Source organism: Chelmon rostratus, chromosome 8, assembly GCF_017976325.1.
Source record: "Chelmon rostratus isolate fCheRos1 chromosome 8, fCheRos1.pri, whole genome shotgun sequence".
NCBI lineage: Eukaryota > Metazoa > Chordata > Actinopteri > Chaetodontiformes > Chaetodontidae > Chelmon > Chelmon rostratus.
Genome location: NC_055665.1, coordinates 20,839,080 through 20,861,009, shown reverse-complemented (window position 1 = coordinate 20,861,009; position 21,930 = coordinate 20,839,080). Strand labels below are relative to the sequence as shown.

Here is a 21,930-nt window from a genome sequence, read left to right as displayed (position 1 = left end):
TGCGTTCAAGCCATTTGCCGCGTCCGGATACTGCGCTTGGAAATGAATGGAAACCAAAGTGGCACGGGTGAAGAAGCCTGCATGTGAAACTCGTTGATGCTTCTCTCACCAGAAGTCCCGCAGAAGTCCCGCGGCTGCCCCCGTTGGGCTGCTTCACTGGGGCTCTTGGCCCTGCTGGCAAGTGGCCGTGTGGTTTAGGCTCCAGTTTATGCGTGAAGGTGACCCGCAGAGATGGCTTTCTTACGGATCTGCGCCGAACGGAGCAACAGGACGCGGCCGTCGCTCCTTTTCCAACTCTTTTGCTTGTTCACAGTGTGCAAAGTAAGTCGGTTGTATTATCTCCTGCAGGCACATGCATGCATGCAAGCTGTCAACACTTCATGTGAGTGCTCCTCGCATTGTTTTCCATCATGATCAAGTCATATTTGCGCTCCCTTCCTTACAGAGCGTGCTTTTGACTCATGGTGCTGAATTTCGTCTAGAAGCATCGGCTGTGCTCCGATCTCTCAATTTACCTCAACACACAGGTATGTTAAGTGTTGAACACAGGGTCTTGCAGATTTCATCAGTGTTTTTGCGACTCTGTGCATGCGTGCGTGCGTGCGCTGTGCTTTCGTTTGTCGGATGATAAAAGACTATCCCTCGAATTTCATCAAACGGCGCTCACCTGCGCGGTGTAATTCCTCTCTTCACCGCTGGGGGGCGACCTGCACCCTGACACAGAACCGTGTGTGCGCTGCAGCAGTGGAGCTCTAAATATGGAACACCTTCCTTTTGCAATAGCTAATTTCATAAGTTATTTTGAAGGAATTACTGATTTGTGGGGCCCTTGAACAGTAAGCAGCTTATAGTATCAATAGGTGACATTAATATAATTGCTGAATAGGGCAATGAAGAAACAGCTCCCTCATATTACTGCGCTCTGTTTTAGAAGTGGGGAGTCACCAAAGCCCCCAATGAGGATGCACTGATTCTTGCTGAAGCTTCTTTGTCAATACAGTAATTAGTACAAGCAGTAAGCGCAAGACTTTGATCTGTTCTTTGTTTTGTGGATCTAACCCCATGTGGTGTGCTGAGTCAGCAATTGCTTTGGCTGTGTATCCTCCTCCTGATCCTTTGATTTTTTTTTTTAAGTTACAGCGAAAAGCAGACAAATAAACAAACATCAAAACTCTTTTCTCTGGTCACATGTGGAGATGATGTGAAACAGGAGTGAAGGGAAGCCCTTACTTCTGCTTCAGATCATCTCACAGGCAGTGCTTTAGCAACTGTCGCTCAGTGTTAATGTGTTTAACATCCATACAGCTATGTTAGAGCGGGCGAGGAAAGGGTTCACATGTTCAATCTTTTGTTAAGTTTAAGCCAAGGCGCCCACTGGTTATCAGTACTAATGGCACTCAGGAGCCACTAAACCAACAAACTACCCACTGCAGGATCTTGTCTCAGTCCATCAGACAAGATATGTGTGTGTGTGTGTGTGTGTGTGTGTGTGCGTGCGTGTGCGTGTGCACTCTCTTCCCGCAGCCTCTTTGTTTGTATACTGTCAGACATGGGTCACTGCAGCTGGGTTTTGAGTTAAGGCGGAACAAACACAGTTGACTGGGTGTAACTGTGTGCGTTGGGGGTAGGTGGACAAAACGACAAAGATGGAGAGGACCATTTTCTGGCTGTGCCTAAGTGTCTGCACAGAAAAGGCTTGGGACTTGAAGCATGTGTTAGCTCTTCACAGTCCTGTAACTCTGCGGGTAGATCTCGGTTGTAACACTTCAAGCGTCTTAGATTTTACTTCCCACTGTGACCACCCAATCTAAAACATATGCAGCCACTGTAATGCAAGGTGCTTTAAATAAATGCATCCACTAATACATAGATGTCATGTTGTGGGTAGGGGCTACCAGTCGGCCTCAAGATGCACCAAATAGCCAAGTTCAAACCTCAGGCTTTCACGCTGCCAGTGATGACACACTGTCTGTCACCCTGCATGTTTCTCCCATTGCCAAAACATGTCTGTCTCCGTGCTATATTTATTCATTATTCGGGCCTGCTAAAGCAGGCCATACTGTACAGTAACTGAGCCTGGCTCTTGTTGACTGTAGGTCCAAGGTTGCTGTTATTTCTGTGTACTTTAAGCTGATAAAGTGACCACGTATCAGTTTGAAATGGCAAGATGGACCACATTTGCAGTTGGCCGTTACAACATCGTCACAAAATCAACAATGACACAGTTTTATTTGTTTGCTTGGTGGTTACTCATAGACCCAAAGTGTTTCAAGTGCATAATGTTTCAAAGTGTGTGATGGCATGCCAGGCTCCCTAAATAACCAAGAAGATCTCACCACAAAAATTGCTTTGAAACAATGTGTAATATTTCTCCCAGCAATAGGAAATAATTCCCAGTTTTAAAACATTTTGTTGCAGTTTTTTTCGTGCACACAAGAGACGTGATCTCAGAAGCCCTGAAATATATCCAAAGCCTTAAAGACAATGACATGCTTCATAGACAGGATGCCCTCCTTTATTAGGTCAGCCCATTCTTACTCAGAGGATGGACAGGAGCAGCCTCTACTGCCATGATTTCCTCTGGAAAACCAATTAAGGTGCAGCTCAAGGAGTCAACTACTCTTTTGATTTGACCTTTGGAGGAAAGCCCATTAGTTTCTGTGACCACAGCACCATTAGACATTCAACTGATCTAAGAGGCCAGGCCAATGACCTGCCACCATCTCCCTTTATGACCTGCAGTTATCCAGCTTGAGCCGTAGTAAAAACTCTAGTAAAACACTGGGTCAAACATGATTCACTGTCCGCTGAAGGGCCTGTGTTGGAATTGTCTAAAACCCTTCCTTTTCTTGTAACTTGTGCTTGACCCAGCCAGCAAAACTATATGAGGCAGGTCAAGGAAAATTTACAAAGGAAGTGAATAGGTTGTAGTTTTTATTCAGTCCATGATGCAAACAAGGTGGCAGCTGACACAGCATGCAGTATATCACAATAAATGGTGTTGACGGATCAAATTAGTAAGGATTGATCACAAGGACAATAACACCCAATAATCGTCTAGTTTGCTATTTTTTCCCTCTTCTTCCCGCCCTCTATTCCTTTCTCTCTCCTTCAGAATATGAGATTGTATCTCCATATGAGGTCAACCACCAAGGTGTTTACATCTCTCACGAAGTTGCCCACCACCATCGCAGAAGGCGACGCAGATCCCCAGGCCCAGATCCAGGCTCATCAAACGGCAGCAGCCAGACGGTCCACTTCCGGCTGAGTGGCTTGGGGCAGGACTTCCACATGGAGCTGAAGGAGGCCTCAGAGAGGCTGATTGCACCTGGCTTCACCATCCAGGTCCTGGGAAAGAATGGCACCAAGAGCCTAAGGGCCTACCACCAGGACGACCTCTGCTTTTACCAGGGGTCGCTGAGGTCAAGGGTCAACTCCTCGGTGGCACTGTCCACATGCATGGGGATGGTGAGTCTGGACATGCACAGAGTCGGGTTGCGGGAGGGTTTGGATGAGACGGAGGGAGTAGACAGTTGAGTGTGGGCTGGTGTGTCTCTGCATCAGTGAAACGACTCCAGGGTGAGTTGATTTGAAAGTATTTGTCTTGGACATTTTTGTTTCACTTTAACTTTGGCAGCATTTGGATTGATCGACCAAGTGAGTACTGTAATTGCACTCCCTGACCTAGAAGAAATAGTGAGCCTGGGAGCCAAATTTAAGAAATTTGCCTCATCCTGTGACCCCTGATATAAACACAGCTCTTGTATTCTTGTCATGCTGAATCTGAGAGGAGGAGAGAGCTCCATGACCCATTTTGGATTTCAACTCAGAGTTTAGCAAACACTGAATTAGCACAAAGGCTGAGCATGGTCGAAGTAAATGACTGAAAGCATAAATGCTTAACATGTGCTGTAATTTTGTGTTAGACAGTATTAGACACCAGATGCTGACCAGACACTGAACTGAAGGAAAGAGTGAGAGGGAACAAAGTATCAAAGGAGGAGAAAAATCAGATTACAGCCAGCTTGTAAATCTAGATAAAACCACAATTTTTTCATTGTCCTTTTCTTTGACACATGCACAGTCTGATGACTGTGTAAAGCGCTCCTTTCAGTACGCTACTGTGAAGCTTCCTTTCATACAGCACTTGAGTCAGTGCATTGTCTGCCTGGTCTGGTCAGAACATTGACTTATGCTGAGTTAAAAACCCACTGGCCGAGTTAACAAATCATGCACGGAAATTTCCTCCTCCAATGTGTCATACGTTAGTTCAGCCTCCTTCCCTGCATGTTGCACTTGCCTAAATCAGCTAATGAATAGCTAATGAATGTGAAAGTCAAGTCTGTGAACACCACAGAATGTTTGGTCAGTTAGCCACGAAAATCCCCCAACACATGCGTGCCAAAGCAATGTTTGGTGCTGCTTCATCTTCTTATTCAGCGTACTGTTTGACCAGCTGCCATGGACAACTCATGAAGAACAGCTCATATAAATATAAATTTGTATTTAATATGTCTTGATCCTGACCAACATCTATAGGTTTTCAGCTCATGAGCAACAATATTTTAGTTGTAACACAGCTGGCACCATAAGTAGACAAGTGACTGTGTGTGAATTACAAAATACAGTATATAGAAAATTTAATTGAACTAAATTGTCTTACAACTAAGGGTGGGGTGCAACTGGGTAGTGGGCTAACTTGTAAGTAATGTTCATATTAGCATGATATACAACATACTGGAAACTGCACAACAACAACTAAATCCAGAACTGAGCAGATTTATAGTTGTTGAAACCATCGGTTAATAACAGAAGTTCATAGTGTTTTAGTGTTCAGTTGGGTTGAAGTGTGTGAATGTGCTGATGCTTGAGGATAATCTAAGTTTTGTTTCTTCTGTTATACATCCCCCATGTCCCAGATAAAAGTCATTATACTAAGATGCAGGCTAATATTTCTAAATGCACTAATTGTACTTCATGCCCCCGGAGTTGTTTGTGTTCTGTGGAGAACATTGGCTGAATGTCAGTTTTTGCCTTGGTGGTCCTCTTCTTCTGCATGAATATAAAGGAAACATTACAATAAGAACCACACTAAGTAAGCCTGACTGAAGCAGCTCCACCCCAGTAAGACCCCAAGTGTTAAACTAGCCCTCTTAGCGGTCTGGACTAGAGAACAAAGGGCTTTATGAATACACACTAATCCTCTCAGACTTGAACTCACGTATTCATTTCGAACTCGACAGTCACTAGAGACAGAGTACAGCAACTAAACAGAGAAACTCCTGCAATGTTACTTATGTCCACTTACATGTGAGCGCAGTCTTGCAGTTCATAGCTTATGAGCATTCAAGCTTGTGGTCATATAAGCTTTGCAGGGGAAGGACAAAATGTAGTCATTCAAATTTGCTGTCTTTTCACAGTTTTAACCAAACAAATTCCTAAAAAACCAGTATGACCACATTTCACTTCAGCATTTTCAGTGTTTTTAATCATAATAAATTTCAGGCCAGTCTTTAATGGTTTTCTGTTTATATTTTCATTGTAGAGGACCACTGCTGTGTCTGAGAATTGCCCTCTTAAACTACAGACAGGGAATGGCACATCTCCAGGGATGCTTCTTCTTCTGTGTGTGTGTGTGTGTGCGTGTGCGTGTGTGTGTTTGTGCGTGCGTGTGTGCATGTCTGCATTTCAGACCAGATTCCAATAAAAGATTCAGCCAAAAGGTCCAGGGTTGCATAGACTGTAAATGTGGTTCTCACGACTGAGGCTGGCCAGGATGGACTGGGTCAATGCATCAATGAGAATGTGACTTTTTCTGATGTGAATTAGGGAACTGCAAACTTATATCAGCAGACAAAGGTATTTAGACTCCTGGGGAAAGCTAAAGATAGTCAGCACTTTTCAAAGAATGCAATTTCTCATAGCACGCACTGAACTTCCTATCTTTACCAATAAACACATGTGCATGATGTGACCTGAATACTGAAGATAAGATGTGTTGGTATGTGTTTATTTGTGTGGCCTGCACTCATATATACCAAGTTTTGTGTGCCCCACGTGTTCCAGATGTAAACTTGGAAACAAATCTCACTTGGCTGAGAGCTGGTAGGAGACCTTGCACTTTGGTCAGGTTCCTATTTGGCAGGACGCAGGTAAATGTTGACCAGAGTGACCCTGATCAATAGCTGCATCAGCGAGAGCACCTGGCCTCCAACTGCAGCGTGAGGCTTCTCCCTTCGGTAGGAAACAAGCCATTACTACCATGCTGTCCATGGCAGTCCACAAATATGGGAGAGAGAAGAAGCTAGTGTAGTGATGATAGAATGCGTCATCAGGAAAATCTTGGTTTCAGTATTTCATGAAAAGTTTGCTTTTTGGTGATGTAGATTTTCTCGTATTCACGTTTTCTGTTCAGTCTCTTCAGTTCTGTTGACCGTACTTTTTTTTTTTTGGTTTTTGCATTGGTTGCTGAAAACATTGTATGACTCTAATAGTTAAAAATGTTTTTCATTTGCATTTTTTAATTTTTTCATAAAGATGTAAATCTCTATAGTCATCCCTCTAGGAAAGGGATTGGTATTATTTATCTGCTTTAGTAGTGACTTATACAGGCGCCCTGAATGCTTGTGTTTTCTCGACTGACTGATGGATGCAAAGAGAAAGATAGGAAAAAGATCAGAGTGACAGAGAGAGATGACAGAGATGCAGAAATGCAGGCTAAAAGCGTCACTGTTCCCTCCCTGGCATTTTAAAGTGCTGAAACCCCCTCGTAAGGAGTGTTACATTGTAAAGCTTGTGTATAAGTTGCCTTTTCAACTCCCCTCCCCTGGCAGCCCATATAGTGGTTAGCCCCGCTTTGATGACAGTAGGGAGTTCAACCATAAAAATCTCATACTTACAAGCAAAGAATTAGTGGAATCGCAGAAGCGGGCCAATCCCACTGTCTCTGTTCGCTTGCCAAAGTTTGAGAACCGGCACAGTGACACACATGTGGAAGAGAAGATCATAAAGCAGGTCCTCCTCTGCGTCTACTTTACGCTGCAGTGTAATCCTCTTTAGTCTGGCTTTTATGGGGGTGACGGAGTTGAGGGGTGAGTAGAGTGCCATGGAGGTATTGCACTCTGACACCATGAATTTTTTTTTTTTTTCCCCTACATATGAAATCTTGTGTGAGTTTTAGCCACGCTAGCAGTATGGCTCTTGAAAGCCTATATTTAACTAGTGGAAAACCAACTGAGAGCAAAGCTCCTTATAGCAGATACATAAACATTACACAATCAAGATAAGGCATATAAGTTATACAATAAAAAGTTTAACATTAACATTCTGCTCTAGGTATAGCGGTCTGTCAGCCCACCACTTCAGACTGGTCCAGACTGGAATATCTTAGCATCTACTGGATTGATCGGCACAAACTTGGTCAAAAACATTCATAGTCCCCAGAAGATCAAGTCTGCTGACTTTGGTGATCTATTAACTTCCCACTTAGCATACTCAACAGGCGAAGCTTTCAATCTGTCCTGTTGTGTCCAGTCTTTGGTATGACTAAATATTACATTCATGCTACAAATGCTAAACTAAGGTGGTGAACATGGGAAGCATTACAGCTCCTTAACGTCAGCATGTTATTGCCTTTGTGACGATGTTAGCATGCTGACATCAGGGTTTAACTCAAAACACTGCTGTGTTGAAGTTCAGCCTCACAGAGCTGCCAGCATGGCTGTTGGTGAGAAGTCTGTCGTGCGTCCGCAGACTGGAAACAGTACCTGCCTACTTCAATCATCAATTCACAGAAACTCTTTAGGTACACGCATACATGCTTTAGGTAGATGGTAACATAGAACAGAATGCAGTAACAACTGGGTCCTTTAAGCTTAATTACCTTCCCTAAATGCATTGCAATGCCAGTCACTGTCAGATTATTTTATGTTTTTGCAGTTTAAAGTCTTTTAAAATTGCCTCTGCAAATAATACATACCTATCAATCTCTCTATAAACTATTGAACACTAAGAGGGCACACTCATAGCTCTGTTTCTGTCTCTTTGTGCCTCTTCATTATTCCTGAGCTTCACATACATCAGTATCTGTTTGTCTAATCTAATTTTACTCAGACTTCTGATGCACACCTTTCTTTTGTACCAAAGGGAAACGCTAAATGTCCGCCCACTACAAATCACTTGGAGGTCATGTGTTTTCCTCTTGTAAAAGGACGGGTGTGTTTCTTGCCTCAGGCCTCGTAGTAGTAGTAGTAATAATAGAATGCTGCACACTCGTCCCACCTCTGGGATTTCCAAGAATATATGAGGGATGATCTATTGATGTGATGAAGCTTTGAAAAGCAGGCAGTGTGGTCTTGGAAGGTTGCTATAATCAATTTTCAAAACATACAGTAAGATCAGTCAAATGATCTTAAAGGATTGTTGGTAGTTTTATCATTTGCTAACATCACTCGTGGTTTTCGCAGTCATGCAAAGTAGATTAGGTACTGAGTCATGTGCATATGTGAGACTGGAAGTCAGTTAGGAACTTTTGTTGTTTCCAACTTGATTGACCTCCAGTTGGTGTAACGTGTTGTGGCGAGCCAGCCAACGGATGACTAAGGTGCAGCTTGGAGTGAAAGAGCTAATTGATTAAGAAATGGTGTATGGTGCTGAAGTGCAATGTCAGAGTCTCGTTCCCAGTTTTTCAATAAGCCCTGTCAACGTTGAGCCAAAGCTTGAATCCCTGCCTTTCGGCTGCTAGAAATGGAGCCATTGTGGAACCATCTTACATGAAGCAAACACAGCAGGAGAGTTATTAAGAATTATTAATGCACCTCAGTCTGTCAAAAGAAATGTTTGGAAATGTTAAGCGTAGACTTGCAATGCTATTGAAGAATAGATTTGTGATGGCAGCCTCTCCACTTGTTTTTTCACTTAGTTCTTGTCTTGCTGTTTTTTGTTTTTGTTTGCAATACATAAAGCAAGGGCTGGTTAGTGATTAAATATGATCATTATTCTTAGTTACTGTGTTAAACCCTTTAAGCTCTCAGACATGCTGTCTTTCTCATATGCTTGGACTGACATAAAAAAAGAAGCTTGGACCAAAAACCCAAGTAATAAATTTGAACTCTAAGTACCCACAGCGGCAAGTTTTTGCTCTCTTTTGGTCTCCATTAGGGCGAGCAACTTAAAGGGAGGTAGACATAAGGAAGGGAGGAACTATACACTGCACGCAGTCAGGTGCACCTTGTAATGCTCTGAACGCTTCCCCCCTCAGTTCCGTTTTCCTACCATTTTCTCCCGCCCCCCCCCCCCTCCCTTCCTGTCACTGCTTGTCTGGATGCGTCTGACTCCAGAGAGTCCAGCTGTTTGCGCCCTCCCAAGTAGTGTTTCAGCATTTTATGACTGCTATTTGCACCTCGTAGAGCGCAGTGTGTAATCTGATGACTTTGGCTATTTAGGAGAGGCACTAGCTGACCTAATCTCCTAACATAGTGGCTCACATGCACACATACTCAGAAGAAGTTGTTGTTTCATAGAAGGCCGAGCTTAAACCTGAAGACTGTGCAGAGTTCACAGACTGAAGACATCATGAAAAGATTATCTCTGGGGTATGTTGGCTGTTATGCTTAAGAAGACAAAGAGGATGCATGTTGCTTTGTTTAACACAGAAACATTTTGAAGCCATTTTACTTACAGTGCGCTGCTATCACATATGGTTTTCTGTACAATTTCCCGTCTGCTTCTGCCTACAAATAAAAGTTTATTCTGCACATTATATATACATATAAATTTGCATCCTTTAGAAGAACACAGAACCTACCAACACAAGTTAAATAATACAACACTCAACATCTGGATTGAATATCTTAAGCAAAGGACAACAAACACAAAGACAGTATTTATTAAACAATAAGGGGCATTAATTTATTTTGAGGAGAAACAGTCCAAGCAGACAGTGTGACAGCAGACGATCAAACAAGAGGATGCTTGGAGGGAAACGTGTGCTTCTTGTTACGATGGAGCCACACCAGTAGCTCATCCCTGACTCTGCTATTAGGTGAAAGCCTCACTAAAAGGTACAGAAATCACGAGGTCATGAAAACCCTTAATTTGACACGGATTAGAAGTTGTATAGAAAGAGACAGCTGTCATACTGCAGGGTAAGTGGAATCAATAATCAGCCAAGGTTCCACTCCATACAGTACATCACTATGTACAGTATGTGGAAAGATTTGACAGTATGTTGTGATCTCCATAAATCCCTTATTTTGCTGAGGGACCCTGGAATTGGAACCTCATCAAGACTAGTGAAGATCTCCAGAACCCAATTAGGGAATAACTGTAACATGCCACACAATACATTTTGACACACAGCATAATGCAGCCAGTGAATCTAGTTTGCACCAAACATGATGAAAGCCAAAAAAAAAAAAAAAATCTCAGCTCCAGAGTTAAAAAGACAGACCAGACCAGACCAGACATAGAAAGTAAGGCATGCATGCAGTGCTGACAGTGGAGAGACAGAGGACATTGTCACTGTCATCCTGAGATGCACTCAGTCATGCTTGTTGACATGCGTTAGGTTTGCTGTATGCACGCACACATATGTATACTGCTCTGAATAGTGCAGTGTCATATGCAGATACAAAAGACCATGTCTGGAAATGTCTTACTGCAAGAGTTAAATGGAGCTGGCAGCATAATAAGCTCACTTTAAGTAATGCAGCACCATGCATATCTTCACAGTTAATACACCATCCTCTCCTTAAGACTGAATGTCAGCCAGATGACCCTGTCTACTCCAGACTACTTTTAAATATATATCTGAACACGACAGTTTCCATAACAACTCCTCACTAAACAGTCCAGTCCACAGGCTGCAGGTGTAGGTCCCATGATTATATCTTTCCATCATGGATTTCCTCTTCTTCATCCATCCGTCTCCTTTTACTGCCACTGGAATGAGCTGACCAAAAATAACCCCTCATGTCAAAAAACAACATAAATAAGAAAAAATCCCAAACTCCTCCAAAGGCTTCAACTCGTTACTGTTTGGATCAAGATACAAATCACCAGAAACCTTATTCTCAACAATCACATGGCACCCATTTTCCTCCTAGAGCTGCTTTAGCTCCACACTGATGTGCCCAAATGCTCAACCGCCCCCCCCACAAAACCACCCACCCGGACAGAATAAGTACTAAGCATGTGAAATTTTCAAGGTTGACAGCAGCACAGTTTAGGTCAGAGGCCTCACCGTGACTTGGAACCAAATTATGACAATCGGCTGTGATTACACAGCGCCGGGGCGGGTGCCATGCGGATGACAGGATCACGCACCGGTTGTCACATGTGATTGTTACCAACGATCCTGGCTGGAGTTTGAGCGAGGATTATTTCTTGACCGTTGGCAGGCAAGCTACAGTGCAGGGGAAGGTGGTAATGCATTAGCAAGCCTCCCTCTTTTTCTCAATAATTGATCCTCCACCCTCTCCTTTCTCAGAGCGTGTATAAGGGTCGGCCGTTAATAGTCAGTGCGACGTGGCAACAGTTTGTGGCACGGCCACGAGATCGAATCTATATATTTGTGTACATGGCAAAGAATTTTCCATTATTTTCATGATGCTCAGCATCACCATCCGCATGCACCATCGCTCTCATTCTGCTGTCAAGTTAGCTACAATAAATATGCAACATCCAGTTAGATTTTCAAAATAAAGCTTGCTGAGAAACCTTTCAGGTGAAGGTCATAGGTCAGTGTAGGTTTAGGTACCAAAACTGCTTGGTTAGGTTTATGACAAGAGTATGATTTTGGTTCCTTAATATAATCAATGATGATTATTGGTGTGAAAGAGGAATCAAACCCTGGTCTCCTGTGTGAAAATGCTGATTTTGAATTTTGCATCCACCCCGTCCATCTCTCAGTGTGGACTTTCTCGCTCTTTATACTATGTTTGTCCTAAAGTCGTGCTGATTGTCATGAAAAAAATGGAACATTCGCGTCCATGTACACGACTCTGTAGATTAAATTTCATGACTATTCCACAAACTGCTCTGATCCTAGACTGAACATTGTCATGAAAGGTGAGGACCAACCACAGCTGTGCAGTGTTTTTAAACAGAGAATAGAAATGACAGTGCTGGTGAGTTGCGCATGTAGCAAAACATGTGCACTGCACCGAAGACTTCATTATGGAGCCTCCATTGTTTTTTTGTTGTTTTTAAAGGGCCCAAAAGATTGTAATCATCTCAATAAGTAATGGGTCAAAAAGTGTTTCCGGCTGTAAATATGTCTCCAAATATATTTCTGCGTCGGTGTTTGTGGTGACACAGCACAGCAGTTACTGTACGGTGGGAAATGATCATTATCTGACGCACAAACACCTGTAAACAACAAGTGCTCTCCACTGGCTTGTGGTGAGGACATAAACATTAACAGTGGGATTTGAAGAAGCCGTCCTCACACAGGAGCCTATTTGGCAAGAAACGGCTGTGCAATCCTTGCACTTCAGGAGCCATACAGATGCATTCATACTTCTTAAGATATCTTTGTTGTATTTTTGCTGTTCGTATGCAAAGTTTGAGCATTCATGTTTTTATAACATTTGAGAGATGAAGCCAGTTTGGCTGCTGTCGACCCAACAATTCACAAATGCAACATAAATGCATGCTAGCTTTCGTTTGCTGCACAATGTGATGAAAGCTGTAAACTGTACAGCCACTGCGGTCACAGCTCACACATCTGTGCTGGCTTGTATTCCCAGAGTTCATCATTTTCAAATTCAGTGCTTAATACAGTCACAGCATTTTCCAGGGACTCTTTTCCACTGGTTTCCTGATCTGTGGTTGATAGACTGGCGGAGGCAGAAGCCCGGGTTAGTAGGTGATGATGAAATGGGGAAAATCAGTAGTGGTGATCATTATAGCATCAAATGAATACTCACTAATAGAGGTCTGCTCCTGCAAGAAAACTAATTCCAACAAGAGATAATGTGCACAGCGGTTTGCATAAATCTCTACACGTTGACACTCAGTAGCACATGTATCACCGCTGTCTCCCCAGTTTTCCCCCATTTGTGTCCCACCTTGTACAGTGCTGACACCGTCATCCACGCACACATGCACACACACACAGCCACGGCCTCAGCACTGCCACTGTGTCAGCTTCTGTCAGCCAGCGGGTTGGCTGTAGTGTCGAAGGACCTCACACTCCACTCGCGGTGAAAAAAAAAAAAAGTTAGTCAATTAAATGTATTTCAGGGAAACCGCTGTTTCTGCCAAGAACGGTTACAGTCCAAACACTGCGTGCCAGTTGACTGTCAACACAGATGTGGTGCGTGTTTGGAGAGACTGAGACAGACAAAGAGCGAGGCAGAGAGCAAGAGAGAGTAATCTCCAAGTGTCTGAATCGCCTGTGTTGATAGAAGTTTATTGAAAATGGAATAAGAAAACTCAAAATGTCTCTGTCTCTTTGGGAAAGAGACAGAGACAGACAGAGAGAGAGAGAATAAGGTCAACTGAAGAAAAGCTATGCTGAACATTTGAAGATTTATAATGGGCTTTCCCATAATTTATCCTGCAAAATCGAAAGCATAAGGCACTGGTACTTAAAGTGGGGCCCTCCATAGCTGCAGTTTCAGAGTGTGAGAAAAATTCACAAACATCTCGGAACATATTTTTCTAAAGGGTTTCTTACATGTCATATTCAGATATAACACCTCAGGAGCTTTTTGTGTTTGCTTGATCTCTAATGCATGTGACTATTAAAGGAAGGAATGCCTCGACCTGGAGATCACGTACAGTGTTTACAAGAGAGATGCCACCTCCTTTCATCCTCACACCGGCTCTTTTGTTTGAAACTCTCTCGATTTGACCGAGACTTATTTAGATTTTGCTGAGATAACGTCTGACCCTGAACAGCGAAACAGATGTTGAACGTGAAGAAACACGGCCAGTAATTGAGCCGCGCTGAGGTTTAGGGGGGGTCAGGTTCACAGTGACCCAAGAGTCAAATTGTGACTAATTGCTGACAGGGACAGACTGGGAAACTAAAGGAATAGCTGGAGAAGGTTGTAGTTGTGTTTGTTTGATATATATGTCTGCACCCCTTTAGGCTACTTCTTGAGGTGTTGGACAGCAATATATATTCTAAACTGTTTGAAGAATGGTTGGGCAAATATGTAATAATTAAAGTCAAACATAAGAAATTTTTGAAAAACAGTATATTTTTGTATCCAAAACTGATGTACATATGTGTCTTTTGGGCCCCTGCACGGCTTGGCTGAAGTGGTACCGCTGTAAAGCTAATGGGACCTTCTGTTTTGCCTCTAGTCAGGTTTGATCAGAACACAGGATGCAGACTACTTCCTGAGACCCGTGTCACGCAGCCTCGCTCACAAAGAGAACTTCACGGCGCCCCCCAGCCACCAGCCACACATCCTCTACAAGAGCGAGAGGGACCCCCGGGCCGAGCAGAGAGGCCACGAGCCTCGGATGCTGCAGAGGAGATCCACAGATTCAAGTCACCGCAAATCACACAGACGCTCTGTCACCAAGAGATCGGCCAGCTCACAGACGGAGCCCACCCACGACACGGTTAATGAAGATCAGCACAGGGGCCGGCCAGAACAGCCAAGTGACATCTATGGTTATCCCCGTGGCAACAGTAACAGTCACGGTGACCAGAGAGAGCATCACCACGGAGGCCATCACCGCAACAGCCATCGCCATGAGAACGACTACAGACGTGGGGAGAAGCAGAGGCAACACTTCTGCGGGAGACGGAAGAAATGTATGTAAGGGCAATTTCTCCTTCTAATCCACATGTAGCATGCAGCGATGGTACAAACTGTGCACTCTCACAAACCACCTGTTCATGTCTGCGTGCATTTAACCTTCCTGCAGCTGCTTCCCATGCAGATATGAAGTGAGCAGGGAGACAGAGTAAGCATCACAGATTTCTTTAGTTTTCTGTCTAAATTCTACAAATTACAGTCAGCATCTCGGACAAGGGGAGACGTAAAAAGACAAAAACACTGTGTGAACCAACAGGATTTTATTATGAGGTTAATCTCACTCACCTATATTCTCCCACCAAAGGGACACTTTAACATTGACTCACAAAATTAAATTATGTGACATATTTTGTTCTGAAAAATGTCATGTTTGCCATCGAATTGACATGGTTAACATTTGACACTGAAGCTAATAATGTTCCCACCTGGACACAACTCTCACATTGTACATTGAAGGCACTGTTGCAATATTCTTACATTTCCAGATATAACTGAATTAATGGTTTGAACTCCAAGATATTAAGCCACGTTTACAGGAATTATCACGCCACTTGCAGCGTCATGGAGAAAAGAATATAATAATCCTATTTCTTGACATTTTGGGTGAACTCTGTTCGCAGTCAGCCTCCCAGGGTTGTAGCTGGTTGGTGCAAGGGGAACACGGAGACACCGCCATAACATGTTACCCAATGTATTTACTGAGTGCTGCAAGAAACTTACAGTATAGCAAGAACAACACATGGTGCATTATTTTGTAGGTCAGCATTCAAAGTAGCACACTCCATGCTAACAAGTGCATCATTAAGGCATCATTAGCGCCTGCTGTGTTAAAGAGAGAAAACAAGATGTGGGTTTTTACTGATTTAACAAGAGGTGGCATGATAAATCCAGACATGTATTTAATTTAGAGCTGACAGTGTTTTTGAGTTGTCCGTCAATTCTTAACTGAGACGTGGAACTTTTGAACACTATCGCAAACCGACATGTTTAGCAAATGTGCTTACAAAATGACCCCGAGGGTAGGAAGCTTTCAGAGGAGCTTTTGATTTGTATTTCACATGCTGACAAATGTTTCCTCCACACAGTATTATCTCAATTTATGTTGACATTTTTGCCGACATTAGTGCCATGACCTGCGGAAGGTTAAGGGAAATGCTTTATATTCCCTCTAAACTGCGACAAATGTTTGCTCTCGAGAAATTACCGCGGGATCAGTTAACATTGCCGGTGTCACGGGGGTCATTTGAAAGAGAGCGGGCAGGGATTGGACTGGTACCACCACCGTTACCTTGCAGAACCCCAGCTGCCTGTCCCTTGTGAAAGCAGGCAGATGTTTACATTCCCACAGGATGACATCACCGAACACCTGTGCCATGTTTTAGTCGAAAAGGCACTTTGGTCGCTCACCTGCTGTCCGCCTATATAAGCAAACTTCCCGGCCTTTATAGTTTATCGCAGCCAGGCAGTGACGGCTGAACGCTTTGATAACTTGAAAACATGAAAGTGAAGATTCGAGGCGATAACGTCACGAGCTGCAAGGGTTTTAGGCCGCGCTTTGCTTCGACTTGTGTGTACGATTGACCTCGGGTGTAGGAGTGAGCGTGGATGTGAGACGTTTTTACCAAAGGTGAGCCAGCTTCAAAAGGAGAGTTCAAAGCAGGCCAGAGCTGGGCATTTGACGTTAAGGTTAAGTCTGTGTTTGTCTGAGTCACATGTTTACTTAACAAAGCGCTGATAGGTTTTCACAATAAGCTTGTCCTGTGAATTCATTGCAGTTTGCATCATGATTTTTCTAATAGAGCTTCCCTTTAGGGAAAAAAGCTTATCTTATCTCTGACATGAGAACAGAATTTTGGGCAACGTTCAAAATTAGCTATATTAACAAAGTTTTCATGAATGAATCAAGAAATGGCCCCCAGCCCATCATTATCTAACAGTGTGTTGTGACTACAGTATAGAAAATTGCTCAGAGATCTCTTTGATGACTACTCTGGCAGCAAAATGTCAGATTTTCTTTTAGCATGTAAAGCAACTGTTGCATATAGGAAAGGTTTGGCTTGCTGTGGCTGCTGCTAATGTACAACCATATACTGCGGTTTCACACTTTACTTAATGGTAGCATAACACTGAGACTGCCAAGAAAAAGCTCAGTTTGCAGTTTATGTATGACATCAGGTCATGAAAGGAAGAGTATAGTTCATCATCCAGAATGGTTGTCAGCTACTTGCCAGAATCTCTGGTTAACAGTCGCAGGTAAAGGAAAGTGGCTATTGGTTAATTTCAAATAATTGTGTGTGTATAATCAGCTGTGGGAATGAAGGGTTGTATATTTGTAATGGACCTCATAGCTGCGATTAAATTGCTATTATATTGCCTTTTCTTTCATAAATCACTTACAACCCACAATACTGTACAACAGTTTGCTCCTAATCATGTTGACTCTGCAGCCCCAGTGTGCTGCATGGAGTTTCATTCAGTTTGTTCTGTGGTCATCACATCTTTTTTTAATTTTTCAAAACAGACATTGAATTTTCACTCCCTTTCCCCTCGATCCCGCTTCATCCAGACATGCCCAAACCTCCAGAAGAGGATGTCTTTATCCTCCCGGATGAGTACATCACCAAGGTCATCACCAGGAACAAGAGGGCCGTGCTCCTGAAGAACCAAGGCAACCAGAATCTCAACGTGGAGATGCTGGTGGTGGTGGACAAGAAGATGATGGACAACCACGGCCACGAGAACATTACCACATATGTTCTCACGGTGCTTAATATGGTGAGGGAGATTGCCGTGTTAGATATCACAGGAGCTAAAAGGTTATAAAGGTTTGTAGATTTTATTGGAGGTGTGATGTTTTACCGTTGGTGTAAACCAGCTTTTTAGTTGGACAAGAGGGTAATGTCAGTCTGACGGTCTCAACAGCTAGTTCATGGATTGCCATGAAATTGATCCCCAGATAATCAATCCCACTAACTTTGGTGTTCCCTTGGCTTTGTTTCTAGCGCCACCAGGAGGTCAGAGTTCTCACTTACCCTGTGGTGTTCATTTCAGCCTTTTCTAGATGGACTGTCACCAAATTTTGTAGAAATTCATCCCTGATCACTTATTTAAGTGACTTTAGTGATCCCTGAGTTTTCCTTGAGTGCCACGCTGAGGATTTTATTATTAGCATTATACATGCTAAACATCAGCTTGATAGCATGCTTATGTTAGCATTTACCTCAAAGCACCACTTTGCCCACAGAGCTGCTTGCTCCAACTCCACCAACTACACCATGTCTTTCAGCTTCATGCAAGAAAAGCAAATCTTGCATTAACATAAAAAATCATCTTTTCATAAAAAGCTTTTGGCATGTTATACATTTGCCAAACCTTAGCCAGATTTCAAAATTGTTCTTATATGTTGTGTCTTTACACAGCGTGTAAAGGGCGAACATGAGCAGGAATAGTGATTTGACCCCCCTGTGTTCCATTCTAACGTAGCAGACAGAGCACATCTGAAAACATGAAAGTGATATCTGGGTGAGATCACAGTGCCCCCCCCCCCCGCCCATCCCTCTCAGCTGATCTGCAAGCAAATTCCGTCATGCTCGTTTTGCTACTTAATGACTGACTGACAAATCCAAAGATAATCTGTCTATTTTGAAAACATAGTCCTCTTTAGTAGAAACCAAGCTGGAGCAGTCACAGCCCGCCTAAATACAGTATGGGGTTTCATAGGAAACCCGCCACCCCCCTGCCCCACCTGCCAGCTCTCATGGGCTTTGGTTATTTAATATTTGTTGAAAATTAAAAGCGATTGCCGTTCCAAGATTTGCGTACATTTATGTTCTAGACTAGAAGATTTTTCGTTTCGTAATTGCTGATTTTAAAAAACACACTGCACATTATGTACCACACAACACCGAGGTTCTATGGAAACTGGTGATTGTTTCTTTATGAGGCAGTGAAAACACGGTGATTCACTCTATCTGTTGAATGGTGCAAATCTGAAACTCTGTCAAACAGCGGTGTTCCAGGAGATCTTGGTTTAAGTAAGTGGTTTTGATCGCCTCGCTGACCTCAGAATTTTGCTCGAATTCGGCAACAAACCACAGCCATGTGTCTGCTCATGAGTCAGTGCAGAGGAAGGACCAAACATCGAGAACATAAGGAACCAATGAGAGTCTTCCTGAAGGGGGGCGGAAAGGCTTAGTGAGTGGCACCTGAGGTATTCACAGGGCCCAAGAAGAGAGAGCGAACAACAGCATAAGATCAGGAGTCCACTTTCAAAGCCCAAACTGTTTTGATTGATGGTCAGATATCCCTGCAAGTACAAGACGCTGAATTGGAAACAGCGGTTGTGGCTGTCATACCTCAGCGATACCATAAAATGGGGTTCGTGTGTTATTTCTACAGGAATGTTAAGGTGAGTTGTCTCAGACATTTGACACAGACCTGTCTGTTGTATGTGTTTACCTGGCGCAAGGATGTATGCATCACAAGTGTAGCTATTAACACCAAGACTTAATGTAGCGCTAGTAAGCTTGACTTATAGATGAAAGTATCCACATAATCGTCATCTCATGCTTTCACATTTCTATTAATATTCATCCAGCAGACACAGAGGGATGGAAATTGTTTGTAGTATTGATGATCTTCAGATCAAATGAAGGAAGACATTTGATGAGGAAACAGTGATTACCTGTAAGATTATAAGGGAGTAATTGGGAGCTTTTTGAAACACAAAGCAACATGTTTATTCAGTTGAGACGAAACTTTTATCAGCCCACATGCTTTTTGAAGAAGTACTTTATGCTGTTACCAGAATCATAATAATTACCAGAGCCTGGTTCTGCAGGAGGTTTTTTCTCGCCACTGTCGCCAAGTGCTGAGTCATGGGTCTCCGTAGATTAAGAGGAGGGTCCTGACCTGCTCTGTATGGAAAGTGTCCTGAGACAACTTCTGATTTAGTGCTCTATAAATAAAACTGAATAGAATTTCACTGAATTTCAGTATTTTTTTAATGAATGATTCTGCACGTCCAAAGACAGAAAAATACTTCAAAAGTTACTTTATTGACCTAATCAAGCCATCCAAAGCAATAAAAGAAGTGATTTTGTCATAGCCAGCAGGGACAGGAGGGCCAATTACAGGGACCACTAACTCAACTCTTTCAATGTATAGTTGGTATATGTGTATTGTTTGAGACGTTAAAGAACAAATAAAACATTTAACTCTTGTCAAAGTTGCATTGGAGAAGATATTACCTGGATAACTAGGTGGGAACCTTGTCGTTATAAGCTGATTGTAGAATTCTGCAAACAGTAGGTTTAGCGATGTGTGGCAACCTTTCTTTGTGTGCCCTCTAGGTCTCCAGTCTCTTCAAAGACGGCACGATAGGCGGGAACATCAACATAGTGATCGTGGGCCTCGTGCTTTTGGATGAAGAGCAGGTGAGCATCTCACTGTCAGGTTAAAACCCTCTTACGTGCAAAAAGTCCTGCCTCTCAAGCAGCAAACACTCTGATTGATGGCTGCGTTTTAAAATGGGATGGTGGGGCTGTAAACGGCATGGAGCTTCAGATCATTTGTTTGTTTATTTGTTTCTATGCCTGAAGGTCCAGATTTCTCAGGTCTCTCCGAGATTTTCCCGGGGTCGTCCTAACTACTAAGGACAGTGGTTAATTACAGGGTGTACATTTCCTTGGATCTTTGCCAGATTTAAGAGGGAAATTCTCGTAGAGCGCAGGAGATGGAAGTACAGCTTGAGTACAAGAGAAAAAGAGAGAGAGGGGAAGAGAAACAGGTGGGGTACTGATAGAGGAAAAGAGTCAAGCAGGTCGAGGAGAACGGATTCTGGTTTCCATCCACCTGTGAGGTTAATAGATTTCAGTCTTCCTTAAGAGGCAATTATCAGCAGGAGGAATGCTAAAAATGGCAAAAATGTCTGTTTGTCTTCTTAGTGGCAACACTTATTTTATCAGCGTCCCCGCTCACGTCCTCATGCTGCCTCTAACATAGCATATGTTTAAAGAGCTTGCTAATTGCTTGTAAAGACCAGGCAATGATCTCAATACCAGCAAAACATGTAGGCTGATAGAGCTGCCTTTCCTCTTTGTATGACGTGATGAGGTGGTTTTACGGATATTCCTCCAAGCAGAAGGAGTGCCATTTAATTTGAGTGACAGTTCTCTCCTTTGAATCCATAAAACTTTGTGCCCACAGCTTCCCTCCATGCAGACAATATTATCTCTCATTCTGCTTCCTTTTGTCGGCCTTATCTCACAGGACGGCTTGGTGATCAACCACCATGCAGACCACACACTCAACAGCTTCTGCCACTGGCAGTCGACTCTGGGAGGCAGAGAGGGCCGACACCACGATCACGCCATCCTCCTGACAGGACTTGACATCTGCTCTTGGAAGAATGAGCCCTGTGACACTCTTGGTACACCTGCAACATTAAGATGTAGATTCCGCAGTTACAAAATGCCTGGAAGTTTAATTTTTGTGACACTAACTCACTTTAACAGAGTCACAGAAATGCCATCTGTCCCTCGGTAGAAAAATGGAATTCTCTCTGACTGTCTGTCTTTCTCTGGGAACGTGTCACATGGTCCTCCGTCACACGGTGTGGGGGTCACACACACAGCTTTTAGATCTTTTCAACCCCACAGTATCACACACTGTATATAGTAGTATGGAAACATAGTTAGCAGCAAATAAAAAGAAGAATCATTAAAGTAGTGAGCATAAAAAAGCACCATCAGGAGGGCAGATGTAATGTAAGTTTATAGACAATAACACACCGTATTGCAGACACAGCTCCAGAAGAAGAGAGTACAAAAGTACAAACCAAGCACAGCTACTTTAAACACACACACACACACTCACACACACACACACTCACACACACACACACACACACACTCATCGTGAGTGCACACCATCTAACAAACTAACAACAGCCTGTTTGTGGTAATGACCATGCCAACACATTGTTCTCTTCCGCACTGTGAGAAAAAACTTCGGTTGTGTGTCCCAGAGAAACACAGAGTGACACACACTCAGACACACACATGTACGAACAAACACACACCAGCTTCAAACCCCAGACTTAAGTTTTGACTTCAAAGCGTTGAGGCTAGCATTAGCCCTAATCGTTGCT

At 43.2% G+C, this 21,930-nt stretch overlaps 1 protein-coding gene across 1 annotated transcript in view; it reads left to right on the top strand.

Moving 5' to 3' along the window:
* The first annotated feature begins 231 nt into the window (after positions 1-231).
* The window catches only part of LOC121610741 (A disintegrin and metalloproteinase with thrombospondin motifs 16), a 50,690-nt gene continuing 28,991 nt past the window's right edge, over positions 232-21,930 (top strand). The window contains exons 1-7 of the mRNA XM_041942994.1: positions 232-321; positions 446-527; positions 3,116-3,468; positions 14,317-14,776; positions 17,347-17,555; positions 20,132-20,215; positions 21,051-21,210. Coding sequence (XP_041798928.1) covers positions 232-321; positions 446-527; positions 3,116-3,468; positions 14,317-14,776; positions 17,347-17,555; positions 20,132-20,215; positions 21,051-21,210 — 1,438 coding nt within the window. The remainder of the gene's footprint in view (positions 322-445; positions 528-3,115; positions 3,469-14,316; positions 14,777-17,346; positions 17,556-20,131; positions 20,216-21,050; positions 21,211-21,930) is intronic.